Consider the following 18,168-nt stretch of genomic DNA (forward strand, 5'->3'; position numbering starts at 1 on the left):
TGCCTTGTAATCAAAAAGGAGCAGGGAGAAGTCAAGGAATGAAAATAACATGCTGGAAGACTTTTATAATAGAATTCAGCATGAAAACCTTCAGCGTTAATTCTCAGCAAGAAAAAGACTTGAAATCAGTCCAGGCATGAATATGAGTTTGGCACTCTCTGTGATATCCTCTTTGTTTGTTGTTTCCATAGAAATTGCATTTCAAAGTCAACATATGTACAGACTCCTTTAAATAGTTCTGCTTTACATCTTCAATGCTATTTTTCTAGAAAGAGAGAAATACTCCATGTCATGTATTTGCTCATATATCTGGTAATGGTGAACTTTCCTTTTATTTGTAGGAAATATACTGTTCACTGCTAGAAAAGCTACTTATCTCCTAATGTTATTTCTATTTCAGAAGGTTGTCTAGAAATATAAAAAAAGTTACAAAACAACTGATATTGCAGGAATTTCTGTTCTTTGACTTAACTGTATTTTGAAGTGTATAGGTGGCACAGCTCTCATTTAAAAATTAGAAAATTTATCCAGCCTATTTCTTTGTAGGGATGGTTTTGTAGAATTAATATAAACTTATCAGTACATCTCAGAAATGGATAGGCAAGTTCATTTTTCTGATAGATGACTTTGGCAACTCTATCAGCAACTCAGTCAGGGATGTTTTTATTTCTGTTTTCAAGAGGTAGGAAAATGTTTCAGTGAAGATGAATTCAAGCCAGTGCCATACTGGGGGGCAGCACATTCCTCCTCTGCTGGGCTCAAGGACTGCTCTGGTTTGCCCTGGGGACACAATGCATGGTTAAATGTAAGGTTAAATCACCTTTCTTGTGTCTCAGCCTGCTTCAGATGTCTGCATCTGGGTTGGTTATCTTGTCTTTTCCTTCTAGTGATGGAGAGATATTGTCCCCTTCTGAAAGGGATTAAACTGAATTATCACGGTCGTCTGTTTCAGGGTGAAATGACTGGACATGGAGGACACAAGTGGAAGGGCACTGCAATCAGCTCTGTTCTGCATTATGTTCATGAAAACTAAATTTATTTATCATTTTAAGTTTTGATACATTTCTCAAACACATTAAAAAGAGTTTTTTGTGTGGCAGCACAGGGCTGCTTTGTTTCTCTCCACTTCATTTTCTTTATCTGAGAATTGGGGCAAAATACATATTTATATATCATGTGAATACATTAACCATTTGCAGTTCTCTAGATGACATAAAGTATTTAAAGTCCAAGATGCTACACAGAGAAACTTACTGATCACACTGAAATCAAATGCATGCAAGGATAGTTTAAAAAACAAAAACAATTGCAGTCACCTTTGAAAGTAACTGTCGTAAAAACCACCTGCCACCCGAATTGTAAGGCCCAACAAATAGTAAGAAGTCCAGCATTTTTCAGGCACTGAAATAGAAAAGAGGATATTTGCTCTCATGAAATGAAGGAAGTCCCAAAAGTAGAGCAGAACTGACGCTTACTTCCAGTTCTGGGAGATCCCAAAATATCAGACCTAGAAAACTTGAGACATGACTTCATATAGAAAAGCTAAAGGCAAATGTTTTTAGGAATTCCTCAGCTTTGCATCTTTTGATGGTGGAATCTGATGTGGCATTTGTGCCAGGTTTGCTCTTAATAATCACTTGCAAAATACTAATAAAATACTGAAAAACTCCAAACTCCTCAAGAAAGCATTCGTACAAAAGGCATTGATGTCCCTTCTCTTCACTGGTATCTTATTTTTGGTGTAAGGGGCAATTAAGAGTAACCATACGTATGTTGGCAGTAATTTTCACACTCTGACTCACTTTCAGTCCTTCTTTCAATCTGCATTTATCACTCCTTAGTGGTGAAGAGATCTTTGGTCATGCTTTGGCCAGGCATGTGCTATCAGGATGCACAACATTGCCCTGCAGCTCCTGTATGCTTAAATGAATTTTACCTGACATAAGACTAAATGAGGCTTTGTTATTTGTAAGTGGAAGATCAAGTTCAAAATAAATTTGGCAGTACTTAATGCTAGATCATCCCAAAATTCACTAGTGTACACAAAGCTTCCAGCAAAACATTTTCTGTGCCTGACAATGAACTTATTTGAGAAGTGTAGCAATTTATTGTTAGTGTGTCAGTCCATGCCTGTGATGTGCAAAAGCCCAACTTTACATCAGTGCAAGTGAGCATACAGACACAAAATAGAATCCTTTAATTTATAATGTAGCTAAATATTCCTTGTAGGGAGATAAAGATGTTATGTCGAGTATATCTGAAGATGAGCAAACGGGTGACAAAAGATCCTGGCATAAGCATGAGGGCTTTTAGTATTTTTATATCCTCACTACTAAATCACAGTGATCAGAACCCAATCAGTCATTTACAGTTTCTGAAATTAACCTTGCTACCCAAGGCTTTCAAAATTTTTATGTTATTTGGGGTTTTTTGTCAAAACCATACTCTAACAAAAAGGTTGGAATGGTAAAATTGCTTAGGCCAAGTCCTTCTCAGATGACCAGGGACAATTTAAGATTAATTTAGCCATTTAAGTCACAAGAATCTCTTACACTTATGTCAGAAGTATTAAACATATTACTTCTTAAAGTTTTTGATTTCTATTATCTAATACCTTAGTACCCTGCACAACTGATGCATCACTTGCTTTCTAAGCTATTTATTTCTGGAATATTCTACATCTTTGTCCTCTGGCCTGGGGAGAAGAAAGGAATTCCAGGAACACACCTGATCACTCATTTCTTTCAAATGTTTTTCTAGGTACATTAAGCCTCCCAGAATGTATAACTGGTGCACAAATAATGTTTACAGTATTCATGTGAATAGCCTCAACAATATATCTTTTTTACCCACAAAATTGTTAGGCTTTGTTTTGTTCCAATTCTTTGCTTTTTCTTCTGAAAAATTGAAAGCAGGCCTACCTTTATAAATTTATAAAATAAACTCCAAATCTTTGTATCTTTTGCTTTCTAACTGCTTTAAGGATCTTGCTGTCAAATATCAAGGAGGTATATGTTGTATTATATGCACTGTTGTGCAATACAGACGAGATGCCTGGTGACATTTGTGCTGAAGATACCACTGCAGTCGGGCAATATTTACTTCACTTTTTTCATAGGAATCATCAAAATAAAGAACTTTGTTGTCCACTATCCTGCTCCTTCAATGGCCCTTGGCAGATACACTGTGGATCTGGGAACAGAACAAGCCTATGCAGTCATTTCCATGGAGTGATCTCAAGGAATTTAGGCTTCTGAGACTTGAGGAGCCAGAGATGGATGGTGCATTGATGTTCTATGATTCTGTGGCTTATTCTTTCCTGAATTTGTCTGGTTAGTTTCTGAACTCATCAAAATTTTCAGCTACAATGAGCATAGCAGCTTAACTATGACTTGTAGGAAGGAAAAAAAAATCTCCTTTTGCTTGTTTCAAACACACTGCATCTAAATGGCAAAAAAATTAAGGTGGACGATAAGAAAAATCTCTCGTAATTCCTCTTCTCTTTGTTGCTCAAAACTGGCAGCTATTATCAGAATAATTTTACACTGGAAGGAGTTTTTCATTTTCCCAGATGCCTAATGTCTTACCAAGACATTTTGTTCTTTATTCAGAGAGTTTGCAGTCTGAGTAATAGAGTTTCCTATCCACTGTTTGCATTGAAGTGAAATTGAATGTCAAGGTCTTATTTATATATTTATTTAGCCATGGAATAATTAGTGAAGTTCTACAGAGAATGTAAAATTCAGCATCATTTGATTCTTCATTACAGTCATTATTTGGCAGGAAAGGGGGGTGAAAGTAGAGACTACATATAGAGTCTTTGATGCAGCTGGGTCTTTGAGTACTATCAGACTGTTATGGAAGGTTAATAAGACTTTTTGAATTCTAAACAATGTATGTCTTTTCCCCTTATCTTTCATATGCCGTAGAGAGGTTTAAATTAATAGAAACATGAGTGGAGCTATTATAGTTATCTTCTTTGTTATCTGCATTTTCTCCCTGCACTGATCTGGGTCTGTAGGACCGTGTGATCTCCCCTCTGCAGAGCAGGGGAAGCAGAAGGAGGACACACACCATTCTCCTGTGGACCCACTGGGCTTGCAGGTCATCTCCTTCTTGCCCATTCCAGCACATTCCTCTGTGTGCAAATCTTACAATAACAAGCAGGTATGCAGGTAGCAGTCTGGGATTTAGGGAACATTTGTTTCCCACAGCTTTCCTTCTCTCATTGTATGTCATGGAAGGTGTCCACACATTTTAGTTTGTATTCTGTCAGCACAGTTTTAACTGATTGCTCCTTCTACCAGAGTTACAAAGATAAGGGGGTTTCAAGGGAGGAAAAAAATGCAGACTTTAAGAACCCACTAGCAATAACAACCACAAAGTTTTACAGATTTTCTGAATTTTCTGTAAGTCTAGTAAGCTAAACCTCTTTTCAAACTGAAATGAGGTAAAGCTTACTCAGGTAAGGATAATACTCAAAGGAAAATCTGAAAGCAGCATATGATATTAATTTCTTCTGCACATATTTTCTTTCCACTAGAACTGGACACATTTAATCACATTTTTTGTGATTTTTTTTTTTTTTTACTTTTAAAGGATATTTTGTTGGCGTGTAAAATTCAGGCTCTTTTTCCATTCACAAAGTTTTTATTTACCTCAGCAAATCTCTCAGATACACTTTAGAAAAACTATAGTATATTTCTCACCACTTTTGAGTATTTAAAGGATCAATTTAAGTATAAAATAATATATGGTTGAATTTCAGAGAAAAAATATGCATTTGAACTGCTAATTTGATGCACTTCTACTTATAAGCAAAAGCTAGGTTTAATGGAAGCCTAGTTGCTCTGGGTCCAGAAGAGCTTATATGAGATGCCCTCAGCCTCCGAGGGTCCCAGCTGACTTACATACCTGTACCTGTCCCAACTGATTCTCTCATTCGTTTTCCAAATTTAGCTTTTTGACACTGCACAGCTATGTTTGTCTTACCACCAGGAGCTGCTGTGACCTGTGCTAAATGTCACTCTCATGGTTCTTAGTGCACTGTTTGATTACCTGTTTTCCAAAGCGTGTGCACAGAGAAAACCAACACACAGCTACTGTAGTTTTTATTCTTTTTCTGTTTCTCTGCAGAGCTGGATAAATGGAGCAAGACAAGTCTGTGAGAAGCACCCAGAGGCATTTGTGAGATGCAGCTGGTTCTGAAGACAAGGCCAGCACCATGGGCAGCCCAGGAGGAAGCTTCCTCTGGTCAACTTGCAGAGGAGTCACTGGAATCAGAGGACACTGGAAAGGAGGAGGAAGAGCACAGGCTTTTATCTGCAAGAGTTAACCTGTGTCTCATCTGGTTGAGATACAACTGTGGGGAACCTGACACGATGGCAGAGGATGCAGCTTTGCAAGATGAGGGAGTCAGTCCAGGAGAGCTCCAACAGAGCCTCTCCCTTAGTTGTTTCCACTACTAGTTTTGCACAGGGTGGATTGCTTGTCTGACCCCTCAGCAGGCAGGTTTCCCCTGGAAAATTAGCAGAACATTAACAAAGAAAAAACATGAATAATTTCCCTGTAGGTCACCAAAAAACTTTCTGTGCTTTCAACCTCAGTGAGCTCTTAGAGGACATAGTAATTTCCTGAAACAGCATAATATCATCCACCTAGTTAAATCTGGGCCCTGGCCTGCTATCATGGCCACAGGTATGAGCCACATAGTACTCAGAAATTGTTTGACACTTTTCCTCTGAAAGCTGATAGGAAAGCATTCAGAGCCACATACCAAAATTTCTATTTTGCCCAGCATGTTTCCAAAAGCCAGAAGTCAGGCTGCCTTTCAGCGAAGACCTGAAAGCAGAGGTGAAGTGTAAGTGGAGTGTAACAAAACTGTAGGAAATATTGCTTTAGCATCCTCCTTAGATGCTGTCCTGTCATCATGACTAACAGGTATAAGGTAAGTTTTGTGCAGACTGGAGATTAATAGATTGGTATCTATCTATCTATCTATCTATCTATCTATCTATCTATCTATCTATCTATTGGTAAGTAGATTGCTATCTACTTTTCTGCTATATCCTGACTGCATTCTATAACAGTCTAACTGCCTTTTGCTTTTTGCTAATGTTTCTATACTTTCATTGCTCTGATTGCATCAGCACCTCTTCTCCCTTGCTTTGGACTACAGATCAATCACATTTTTCTTGCTCCTAGAAGTTGCTTCTAATAATTAGCCTGTGTTTTCATGCCACTCTGAATGTCTGTTTTCTGATGCATTAAGCCTGTATCTAGGTCTCCAAGTATCAGATCAAAAATAATGTGGCCACATAATAAGAGCATTGAATTGGTAACATTCACTGGTTCACACAATCTGAGTCTGGTTTATCAGACTGAATTTCCTGGATGGTTAATAGACTGTCTTTCCATTTGTTCTCTAATTGTCAAGTGGTCCTTGTGCTTATCAATCTCAAATAACCATTTTTTTCTCTTTTTCTCTAGACAATTTGTATCTCCACTGGTAATTGAGCAGTATCAACTTTGTCTATCCAGCCCTTGTTTCTGCAGTTTTATGCTTGACTTTTAAAGTAACCACAATTAAAAATATTCTCCATTTTCCCATCCCAAGTTTTTTTTTTCCGCACTCAACATAGCCAACTAGACCTAAACCCCCCATGAATTCCTAACAAGGAATTTACAAGCAACACTGAAGGATACTTCCTTCATGGTGCCATCCAGCTATCAGAATTTTTTAAAACCCACTTATATTACTTGATTGCTTCAGTATTATCAGCCCAGAATGGAAACCTCCGTGGCATTTTACAAAAGGAAGACATGATATTTTGAAGATCAGCCCACTCAGCTCTGAGGAAACAAGGAATTAATTCTGTGAGGTAATTGAACCCCCATTCAATGTCGTTGTTTTTACTTGGAATGTTCCTTGTCTTTTTCCATAACCACATGAGAAATCCATAGGCCAACCTCCGTGAAGCTTGGTTTAGCATTGCAGCACAGTGTTGAAAATCTGATCCTAAAGCTGCAAGCATGCCAGCAGGTGAGCTTCTGGAAGATTTCTCACTTCTCTGGGAGTTTTCCTTCTAGTAACTATTGACATCTCTATAAAGCAAGAGGAGTGTGTGCTGCTCCTGAGCCACATTCCTGATTCAAGGCTTCTCATTTTAACCATTGAACGGGGAATTCTGTGGTTAATCAGCTGCTTTGGAAACTCATCATATGACTACTCTCAAGGCTCAGATCCCTCTTTTGTGACACATAAAATCTCATTTGAATATTAAAACATGGTATTGAATGTATTTGTTTGTATCACTGTCTCCATAAATATATATTTGAGGGCTTTTCTGGTTTCCTCTGAGGCTCTACCTCAAATTTCTCCCAATCCCTGTGGCTTTTCAGTGGAAATTAAAAAATACATATTGCCATCCTCAGAGATGGGTCTCTCCTCATGTATAGTATTTTTTAGTAGCATCCACGGGAAGAAGAGTTAACAAAATGGCAAGGTTTCCCAAACAGGCAGGTACAAACAAAATGAACTAAATCAAACTAGTATCCTTTCTATGATAGAATATATTTTACAAGCCTAACATGGAAACCGGGGGAATCAGCTAAAAAATAGTAAACATCAGACTATGGTTAGAAATATTTTTAGAAAAAACAAATACTTTCCCTTTGTCATTTTGCTCCACGCTCCCCCATCACAGGCTCCCTGGAAGTGGGACTCAGGGATAATCCCCTGGAATACCTGAGGCGTAGCAGCCAACAGGATTAAAGCACCTCGTGCTCCTCATCATGGTCATGTGATGACCTCCTGATCCCAGCAAAGGCTTCATTTCCCAGCAAAGTTCTCACTTCATTTGCCTATATGTTGTTCCTGCCCCACTTAAGCACAAGGAAATAATTCACACGGCTTTTAGTAAGAAAAAGAAAACCAAGAAAACCACTCTTATTAAAGCAGTAGTAGATGAAGAAAATAATGGATAACTCATGTGCACTTTGCCCAGCAGTAAAACAACAGTTGTCCTCTCACAAGGGGCAGCTTCAAAGAATTTCTAACTTTTAAATCTGCTCATGCAGCTTTGTCAGCTCTCCTCAGGCTAATGTACAAGAAGAAAGAGGTGGGTGGTCTGGAGGCTGCCCAGTAACATATTGAGTAAGGAACACAGATATGGTGTTTGCAAACTGCTTGATGGGAGAAAAACAGGAGTCAATGGTTTTTTTCTTGATCCAGAGACAGATGCTCAAAGTGCTTTCTGAAAATCTATTGGCAGATTGTCTGTGTTTCCCACAAAACTGTGGAGAGCACTGCCATGCAGACTTCTGTGTGTCATCAACTGTGAAAACGCTATCAATTCTAGAAGAACAAAAATTATTTTCTTATTAAAGTATATTACTTCCCTCATCTCCTTTTGCCATGCACTAATCCAAGAAAGGCAGTTTACACTGAAATGTAAAAATTCTAAGTCAAGTGATTTGTTCTGGTTCTGCCCTATGTTCATACTTAATCTGACCACATTTAATTTTTGCTTCCCGTTAAAAAAAAAAATAGTTTGCTCACAAATTCTTTATTTTTTCATTTTATGTCCACTGTTCTTCCTATTTAACCAACCAGATTCTGCCACATCTTTATTTAACCAACCATTTACTCTAAAGGGTATAATCAAACCAAGAATTCTAAGAACTTACAATTGATTCAGTGTCCAAACTTTAATTTTACTTCCTCTCCAATTGCCAGGAGAGAGCAATCATGTGCTAGGCAGAAGATGAAAGTTTATAATAAATGCCTGTATTTTGAAACTTGTAGAGGGTGGGGGGAAAGTCACTTGGCTTTCACTTAAAACATGTGACAATGAGATTAACCCTGAAGTGCATTTTGTGTGTAAATGCACCGTGTGTAGGAATGGGGAAGGACATTGAAGGGTGCGCTGCAGCAGAGTGAGCAGTGAAGCATTCCTGGTGGAGGGGAGGAATTCCTTTCATACACAGGCCTTTGGAGGGGTCAGAGAGAGCACTCCACGCACTGAAGCATAACGCTGATGCTCTCCTGCTGCTCTGTCAGTATGCTGCTATTTGCCCTGGGCTTTCTGCTCGTCATCCTTCAGCCGTCCGCTGGGCAGTTCCCCAGAGTCTGTGCCAACGTGCAGAGTTTGCTGAGCAAGGAGTGCTGTCCCCCCTGGGATGGAGATGGGTCCCCCTGTGGGGAGCTTTCCAGCAGAGGGTCCTGCCAGAACATCCTTCTCTCCCAGGCTCCACTGGGACCACAGTTCCCTTTTTCAGGAGTGGATGACAGAGAGGACTGGCCCTCTGTATTTTACAACCGGACATGTAGATGTGAAGGCAACTTCATGGGATTCAACTGTGGGGAGTGCAAATTTGGCTTCTCTGGGCTCAACTGCACTGAAAGGCAAGTGAAAACAAGAAGAAACATCTTCCAGCTCACTGGCAGTGAGAAGAACAAGTTTCTTGCCTATCTTAACTTGGCAAAGAACATCCCTAGCCAGGACTACGTTATTGCTACGGGCACGTATGCTCAGATGAACAATGGCTCCAACCCCATGTTCAGAGACATCAATGTGTACGATCTCTTTGTGTGGATGCATTATTATGCCTCTCGAGACACACTCCTAGGTGGGTCCAATGTGTGGCGGGACATTGATTTTGCCCACGAAGCCCCCGGTTTCCTGCCTTGGCATCGGGTCTTTCTGCTGATGTGGGAACGTCAGATCCAGAGGATAACGGGTGATGAGAACTTCACCATCCCCTACTGGGACTGGCGAGATGCAGAGGACTGTGAGGTCTGCAATGACGAGTACATGGGTGGCAGACATCCCACCAACCCTAATTTACTCAGCCCAGCATCAATTTTCTCCTCGTGGCAGGTAAGAACCGGCCAAGGAAAGGGGAAGGGAATGATCCCATCTGATTTTAAGCACTTAGGTGAGGTGCACAAGATGGGGGCTTAGTTATACTGCCTTCCCTTAGATACTCCTGGAGAGAAAGGAGGCAATGCCAGAAAGCAAATCGGATTTTATGTGGACCTAATGTTCATTTAGAACAGCTCAAAGTTTGTAACTTTGTCTCATTTCTTTCTGACTGTAGGATTTAGGTTGTTTAATTAAGAACATAAAAGTAAAGTGGAAGGGGGAAAGTGATGCCTTTGTGTCCAAACATGGCCTTTAGCAGGTTAAACATGCTTGACTCTGGTGTGCCAGTTAAGTCAGAGAAGGCAAGATTTATGCACATAAATTTCTAGTGCCATTGCAAAATGGTGGGTGACTGAATGATGGAAAGAGAAGCAGAGGCTTTTCAGGCACTCTACCCCTCTCCCACTGTATTCCTCCCCTCCACGAGTTAAAAACTATCAAATTCAACTAACCTGCTTTCAATGTTAAACAAACAGACAAACAAGAAAACCAAACCTTAAGAGCAGAAAAGAATCAGCTGTGTAATTCACATCAGTAGTCTAAAGTAATAGAGAAGAAATATCTGTTGCTCAAAGGAACTGAGAGGCAAATGCAAAAGTGATTCTTGGCAATTTAAAGCAGTTCAAATGAGGCCATAAAACACAGTGACATTACATGTATATGTAAGTGATAAGGTCTCATATAGCTGAATTATAGTGTCCTACTCTAACACTGAGGGCTTTTTTTTGTCTCTTGCTCATCACTGCCACATTGCCTAAAATACAGCTACAAAGGTTTATCAGCTTCAATAGACACACTCCATCATGACAATAGCAACAGTTGCTTCTGGTGTTGAAGTCTGTGATTATGTTCATCTAAATCTGTCTTCCACTTATTTCTGTAGCAGCAGCCCAAATGAAGGTTGGGCAGTTTTAGTGATTTAACAGAGAGAGAAATTCAAGCAGCTCTGGGATATTCTGGCATATTACAAATCAGCACCCAACTGGGCTTATTGGGCTGGTTGTGCTGTATTTAGTCTTGATTTGTGCCCTCTGAATAATAGAGGGCATGTAGACCTCTAAATTCAAGCATTTGGAGGTAGAGTAATAGAACTATTTAGGCTATTCTGTGGCATACCTTTTTCTCCCTCAGACAGGAACCATTTCAGGGACAATTCCCAGGAGAATGTTTGCATAGAAATACCTTGTAAAATTATTTTATTGACATAAACATGGATTATTTGATGTCATTTGGCCCCAGTGCCTGAGAAATTTCCTGAACACATTTAACTTAGTGTGGACATAGCCATAAAACAGATATGGATATAATTATGCATTTTCATCCCATTTTCTAAAATTCTTCTTATTTCTATCAGCTTGAATCTGGATCAACTCTACTACCCTAATTAGATTGTATTGTCAGAAAGAAGTGGATTTTATGCTGCTCTGCACTGAGCTGAATAAATGGTTGTGTGAAAAATGTACTAGTGGGGAAGTGGATAAAAGGAAACCAGAATTGCACTGGTTATATGTGTCAAGTGGAGCTATCAATACAGTATATTGGATGAGATAACCAGGGCTGGAGGAGACAGGTAATACACAGGAATCAGCAAATTACTGATTTTTTACAGCAGGATTTTCTAAAAGACATGTGGTGCTCAGGTAGTTGCGTTTAGTTGTTTTTTGGGTTTTTTTCAAAGGCTTTATTGTGTCCAGATTCTTAAGTTATTTTTATCTTGGCAATAAATACCCAGAATATTTATTAGTAGTAATTGATATATTTAAGAAACAGTCAAGTTTATATTTTCTCATTTAAAGTTAGTCCCCACTAATACAGTCTTAAAATAAAGATTTTTTTATGGAACAAGTTGTTCAAAGAGATATTTTTGTATAACTTTAAGAGGTGCGGGAATAAAAGGTATGCTATGTTTAAAACACATTCAGTGTCAGTGTACATAGGTAAGAGCACCTAAGTAATTTGCTGACATTTTCCAGATATTTTCTGGAAATGTTTTTCATTTATATTTTTCAGTGACTTTTGGAAATGTTACAATTTTTTCAAAATTTCCAAAATATGCGATTACTTTACCTTCAAATACTCACATTTCCCTCTAATATCTTCCATTTATTTATGGCTCTCCCATCTTATCCTGAGAAAGAATGAAAGAGATTGAACAGATCTGCATTTTCAGTCATGAGTTGGAGTAAAGATATTTCTTTATTAGCATTGAATCCAAATTTAAACAATCGCTTGAAAGGGAATAACAGTCAATATGGTAACTTCAAGTAGCACAAAGTAAGAGATCAAAATATCACTCCAGAAAATCAAAAGGGAACAAAAATAGCCTTAGCTTGAACCTGAAAACAGCCACAGATCTGCTGCAGCAAGCTCTGATTATCTAAGCTCTGTAGCTAAACAGCATGAGGGGGAAAAAAAAAGAAAAATAAAAGGGGAGGATCCAGAAATGTGAAGGAATTTGAAGGCATTTAACAAGAATGCTTTTAGCAAGCATTCAAAATAAAAAGAGGGCAAGAGTAACCTTGGAATAGCACATCAATAATATGGTGTCCTTTTTAGAATTTTAAGTGTCTTTACAATGCCTGCTATGTTAGGAAATGGTTTCGTTATATTTTAAAAAAGGTAAAGTGCCTATTTGCAGAAAAGCATCCCTCTTTCTTTTTTTTAATCCCAAAGAAAGGAGAAAATACTTTATTCCATTGAAGGGTTGCCATAGCAACGTGGATACCCATGGATACATACTGAAATTCTTGCTTTCACCTTACTTTTTCTTCAACATGCTGCTGTTACCACTTGGCTGAGTGAATTATCCATCCACATTTTTCCTCATATTTGTCATCTAAGTGACACTTCTGATTCCTGCCTCCTTTTTACCAGCAGGACTATCAGGAATCTTTACTGGTTTTGTTTGTTTGCTTAGCTCATGTTTTAGGGTGGGTGGGAAGGGTTTTCTCATGTTTTCAGTTACTTGTTTGTGATGATTCAAGTGTTACACTCAGCATTAGGACTGCAGAAAACATACTAATCCTTTAGCAATTTTCGCGATTCCGTGTCAACTTATCAGAAAAATATGTGGGAATTGGAGATATTCCATGACATTTTTAGAGGGTTTTTTTGTTTTAGTGCTCTTTTCTACAATTATTCAAAATAATCAATTTACAAAAAAAAAAATCTAGTTGAAAATGTTCCTGCCCATGGCAGGGCATTTGGACTAGCTGACGTTTGAAGGTCCCTTCCAACCAAAACTGTTATGTAATTCTAAATAGTAGGAGGTAAATTTTTCTCTCTTCTACACCAGAACTAATTTCAAGAAATAACTGAAGTCAATGGAGTTTCAGATGCATCAAAGCATATCGCAAATTAAAAGCAGAATCTTTCTTCCAGCAGTTAATGTTAGAGTCTGGGAATCCCCACAGTGTGCTAGACATGGGATGAAGAAAATAGAGTTGCAGAATCTAAGTGCTATCTCAGTTTGCTGTTGTGGTAAGCAGGATACACCACCAACTTCAGCTCCCTCTACTCTGTCTCCTAAGACTTGAGAGAAGCAATTGCATAACATGGAGAGCTGGCTGCTCTCAGATGCGCTGGGGTAAGCCTGCTGCCAATTCTTTGTTGCAGGCATGGAAAATTTCCCTTAGTACTTCATTCCATATCACCCTGAAGAACCACTTACACAAAAGGAAAGCTACTACAAAAGAGAAACAAGTTACACAAATAGAAAATTGATAAAATGCTTCTGAACTAATAATGACAGTACTTTAGATCCATTACCTGAAAACATGACTTCATAAGAAATATGAATTCAGCTATTCAGACACAGTTATTTAATTCTAAGCACATTTTATCAGGGAGCTGTACTGCTAGCTGAATTGTCTGACAGCATTATTTGAAAGATTATTTTACATCTACCTTTAAAAACTGCAGGAAGTTTTCAGAAATACAAACACCAGAAGCCAGCACTTCTTGATTCTTAAATCCGTAAAAGTCTTACATCCACCTGCTTATGGACAACCAAGGAACTCACAACCTTTATTTTTTATTGCAACTTAATAGATTGTGGTGCCAGCTACAGGCTGTTATGTTAAAAAACAAGAGCCCAAATGGAGCAACTATAAAGAAAGAATTTATGAAGTGTGTTCTCAACGATATGCTTACATGGATTATACATTTGAAACATTTCCTGTTACGAAGAGGTTCTTCTTCACATGCCACCGCAGGACTGCAGCAGGAGGGTCTCACAATCTGTGCACAGCAGAAGCAGCCACTTGGGCATCCTCAGCCTCAGTGTCCCTGGGACTGGCTGTCCATGGGATCAGGTGTGGGTGACAGTGGAGCTGGGTCCCTGGATGCTTGGCCGTCCACCAGTGTATAGCCACGCTTGCTCAGGAGTCATGTAAGGTAAAAGATAAAGAATATACACCTCTAGAGGTGCATAAATCAATAGCTAGGTTGATTTCATAAAAAATGGGGTTTGTTAATAATTCACCAGCAGAAGAAGTCTACCATCTCTCTCCAGAGAGATGTATCTGAGTGATTTCACAGTAGACATGGAGACAGCAGCAGTGACGGTACAGCTTGGAGACAGCTGCAGAGCTGTCAGACCAGGAGGTGCCAGTGAATACTTCATCAGTAATTGGTAACAGACTTTCCTACTCCAGCCCAGCACCATTTTGAGGTGTTTAATCAGGTCTAGGTTGCCCTTCAGTTCTGGGCTGCCTTCAAGCAAAAAGGTGAAACTCAGCCAGCTTTTACTGAAGGCTGAGAAAATACCTTGAAGTCCCTAGGTTTGTTTTAATGCTGTCAGTTCATGTTTGTCTTACCTCCTTTTAGCTTGAGCTTCACAGCTCCCCCAGTTTATGTATGTGCCATAAGAGGAAGAAAGACAATCAAGGAACTCACCCTTTTAAATGTTTCTTAGAATTTCTTCAAGGCTTTGCTTTGTATATTTTCTCCTTTTCTTTCAATTCTGTGCATGTTTGAATTTTACATTCCTGCCAATATTCAGCAGTATATGAAGAACCAAATATAAATATACACAATCTCTTAAAACTTTTTTGGTCTGCTACAGGTACAGCACCTTTCAAAGTTTCACTTGTAAAAACAAGGTCCCAAGACACAGCTTGTATCTGGGGATTCCCTTGCATTTCCCCAGTTTAGTGAGTAAATGGCTTCTGGATGCCACTTAATTAGGATTAAATTATGCCAGACCCTAATGCAGCCAAAAAAGAGAAAAAATTAAACCTCTTTATAGCTGCCAAATGTTTTAAATCCAAGTGTGAGAGCTGTGCTTTAATGAGATTCTCAAGCAAGGCTGTGAGAATAAGTGGGGAAAGATAAAGAAAGATAATGAATCAGTGCAAAATATCTTTTGGTTCCATAACAGCTCTCCATTCTGGACTCTAGCTCAGGAGTCCAGACTTCATGTAGGGCAAACAGGTCAGGAGAGGTGTGAAAAAAGGCGGTGAAATGCCTACATCACATCTCTGTGGCTGACACACATCAGCAAGTCAAGTGGTTGCTCTGACTGTAGTCTGAAGTGGCTCTTTCAGGCAACCTGATCTGCGGCACAGCACTATGAAAATGTGCTGCTACAGCTTCTGGAGGGGGGCTCAGTGGCCTCAGAGGAGAAGCAGTGTAAGGGATCAGTTCTAAAGGGCACAGAGCTGTGGATTAGCTTTGAATGGTTCTACTGCGCCAAAGGACTGAGGAACTTCAGATCACTTTGTGAGTGAGCACCTATTTTGATACCATAGAGAATTCTCTTTTCCCAAGTGTTTAGGTATATATTACCAGTGTTAATGCCTTTGTGAGCACAGATCTAATAAGCAAAAGTAACCCCAAGAAATCTGTCACAAAATTCCCCAAAGCTTTGAATTTAAAGACAGTAGGCAAAAGACTGAACATCACTGAAATCTTCTGTAACACCGTTCCCTTTATTTTGGCGCAGAGGCTGGTCTGTGCAAGCAGTTGCAAACCAAAAGACAAAAGGTTTTCCCATTTCCCAAAGGTATGAGACAGTAGCTTCTACAGTCTGTTTTCTAAGAAGCACTCCACAAAGCTCTGTTCAAGATCTCAGCTGCAGTGCACAGAGGGATGTTTTTTGCTGGGTGCTACAAGGTCCAGAAGAGATGCTGCATATTCTGGACTGCCATCTACTGGTATTTGCTCTGCTCACTTACATAAGCTTTTCCTCCAAGTATCTTCCTAACAATTCCCTGGAAGTGGCAAATTCGCACAAGCAGGTGCAGCTGGGATTTGAAGATGCGTCCAGGGTGAACTGGGAAATTTGATCAGGACTGTTCTAAAAGGGAATAAAATATCATGTTTTAAACCAACAAGTTTACACTAGAAAGTATTCCTGCTGAAGGAAAATAAGGCAATGGTGTGACCCATTTTATGTATGCTTTATGCAGATTACATACAGAAAAAACTATTTGACTGATCTATGTTCTAGTATCACTTACACATTGCATGACTGTTAAAACAGCAAATTATAGTTTCAGGATAGACCCATAATTAGTATCACCTAAGTTAAACATTTCTGGAGAAGCATTCTGGTTAATTTTATGACCAGGCCTTAATTTTTAGTTCATAAAAAGAAATAGCAAAAGGTTACAGACAAGCATTTTCATTCCTGGGACTTATGCTGTGGTATTTCTTGACCACGACTTTCCAAAGGCCTTGTGGCATCTGGTTTCTGTTTAGGATGAATTTGGTTAGTTAGACAGTTAATGAGGGCTACACTAAAACATAAATGGAAAAAAACATTAGCAGTCTTAAAATTTATAAGTCTCATGACATTAACAATTAAATTAAATCCCACTGAAATGGATAAACAGAACAAAGGGGAAAAGTTTCTTTGTTCAGAGATATATTTAAGCTCATGCTTGAAGATTCCCTGTCTGAATATCTGAAAACTGGGTCTTGAATACAGCATGTGATTCCTCTTTAAGACACAATAGGGATATATCCCTCGGGCAGAGGGAAAACGTTGAAAGATAGGAGATGGCAGGATGGAGAACCCAGGAGATAAGAACCTAGATAAAGCCCATGGGAGAGATAAATACAAAATCCACACATAGGAAGTTTCTGAGCCAAGCAACAATGGAGAAACAGGTTGAGCTTGCCCAGCCAAGATGCATTTGCCTTCATCACTAATGCACTTCTAAGGACACAGAATGGTACATTTTTTTAAACAAATTACTAGAGCTTCTCCTGAACCATTCACCTATTTTCCTGCTAGTGGGAATCAACTCACTCAGTAACACAAACTAATCATAAAACCAGCATAAGATATGGTTTGTGTTTATAACTGTGAGCCTTTCCCTGCCACTACCTCTCCTTTCTTGGTGTGGATTCTTACAAGAGACTCTTTAGAGACACACTCCTGACCCAAGTCCCTCTTAGAGGTGCAATCCTGACTTATTTGGTGAGCTCCTGGGGGAAATGTGCTCATGCAACTCTCTGCTGGAAAACTACCTACAGCCTCCAAAGGCTCCTCAGTAGTTTTAACAGACATGGATAAATTGCAGCTAACAGAGCAGTGTCTAAGGATAAATTGCTCTGATAAGCTTTCTTATGTACTCTCAAAAAAGATGAGAATAGTTTTTTCATCATATTCATATTCATATTCATAGAAAATTTATCATTTAAGAACTCCAGGTTCTTAGGGACTCTGTGTTATATCACCAGCTTCATCAAACATTATCTATGAATTTGTCATCAAATCACTTACAAAAAGATTCATCTGATCTCCTTCCACTTGTTCAAAAGTTTGTTCAGCAGCATATCAACTTGCCTTTGGCTCTGTCTTTAGTTAGTTCAGAAGCACATCTGAGCCTCCAGGGTGTGATTCATCCCACCCTAATGCAGAAATTGAGCATTAAGTTGAACACTTAATTTTGCTTCCCTTGCTAACTGCAGTTCAGAGACAGTTTCAGCATTGATTTTTTTACTCATTTTATTTCATTGACTTAGTCAATGGAGAGAGCTACATCTCACCTACCAGATATCTGGTTTGGGAGAGCTGTATCACACTCAGGAGATGGCTCCCTCTCCACTGACTGCAGAGGTCATCCTGAAGTGTTGCTTCAATCTCACAGTTTCTACATGGCTTTAATAGATGAAATGAATCTCCCACCCACTTCCTTCAACAGAGAATTTCGTGTTCTTCCATCTATCTCATTCAAAGCAGAGATGATTGCTTTCGCTCATCTTCTTGTTCATTGTTTTGGTCCATGAAATA

The 18,168-nt window shown here is 39.1% G+C and overlaps 1 protein-coding gene across 1 annotated transcript in view; it reads left to right on the forward strand.

The window, feature by feature from the left end:
* The first annotated feature begins 9,038 nt into the window (after positions 1–9,038).
* TYR (tyrosinase) overlaps positions 9,039–18,168 on the forward strand; it is a 41,527-nt gene continuing 32,397 nt past the window's right edge. Inside the window, exon 1 of the mRNA XM_063150455.1 lies at positions 9,039–9,881. Within this exon, the coding sequence (XP_063006525.1) occupies positions 9,039–9,881 (843 nt within the window). The remainder of the gene's footprint in view (positions 9,882–18,168) is intronic.

Source organism: Melospiza melodia, chromosome 2 (assembly GCF_035770615.1).
Source record: "Melospiza melodia melodia isolate bMelMel2 chromosome 2, bMelMel2.pri, whole genome shotgun sequence".
Classification (NCBI taxonomy): domain Eukaryota; kingdom Metazoa; phylum Chordata; class Aves; order Passeriformes; family Passerellidae; genus Melospiza; species Melospiza melodia.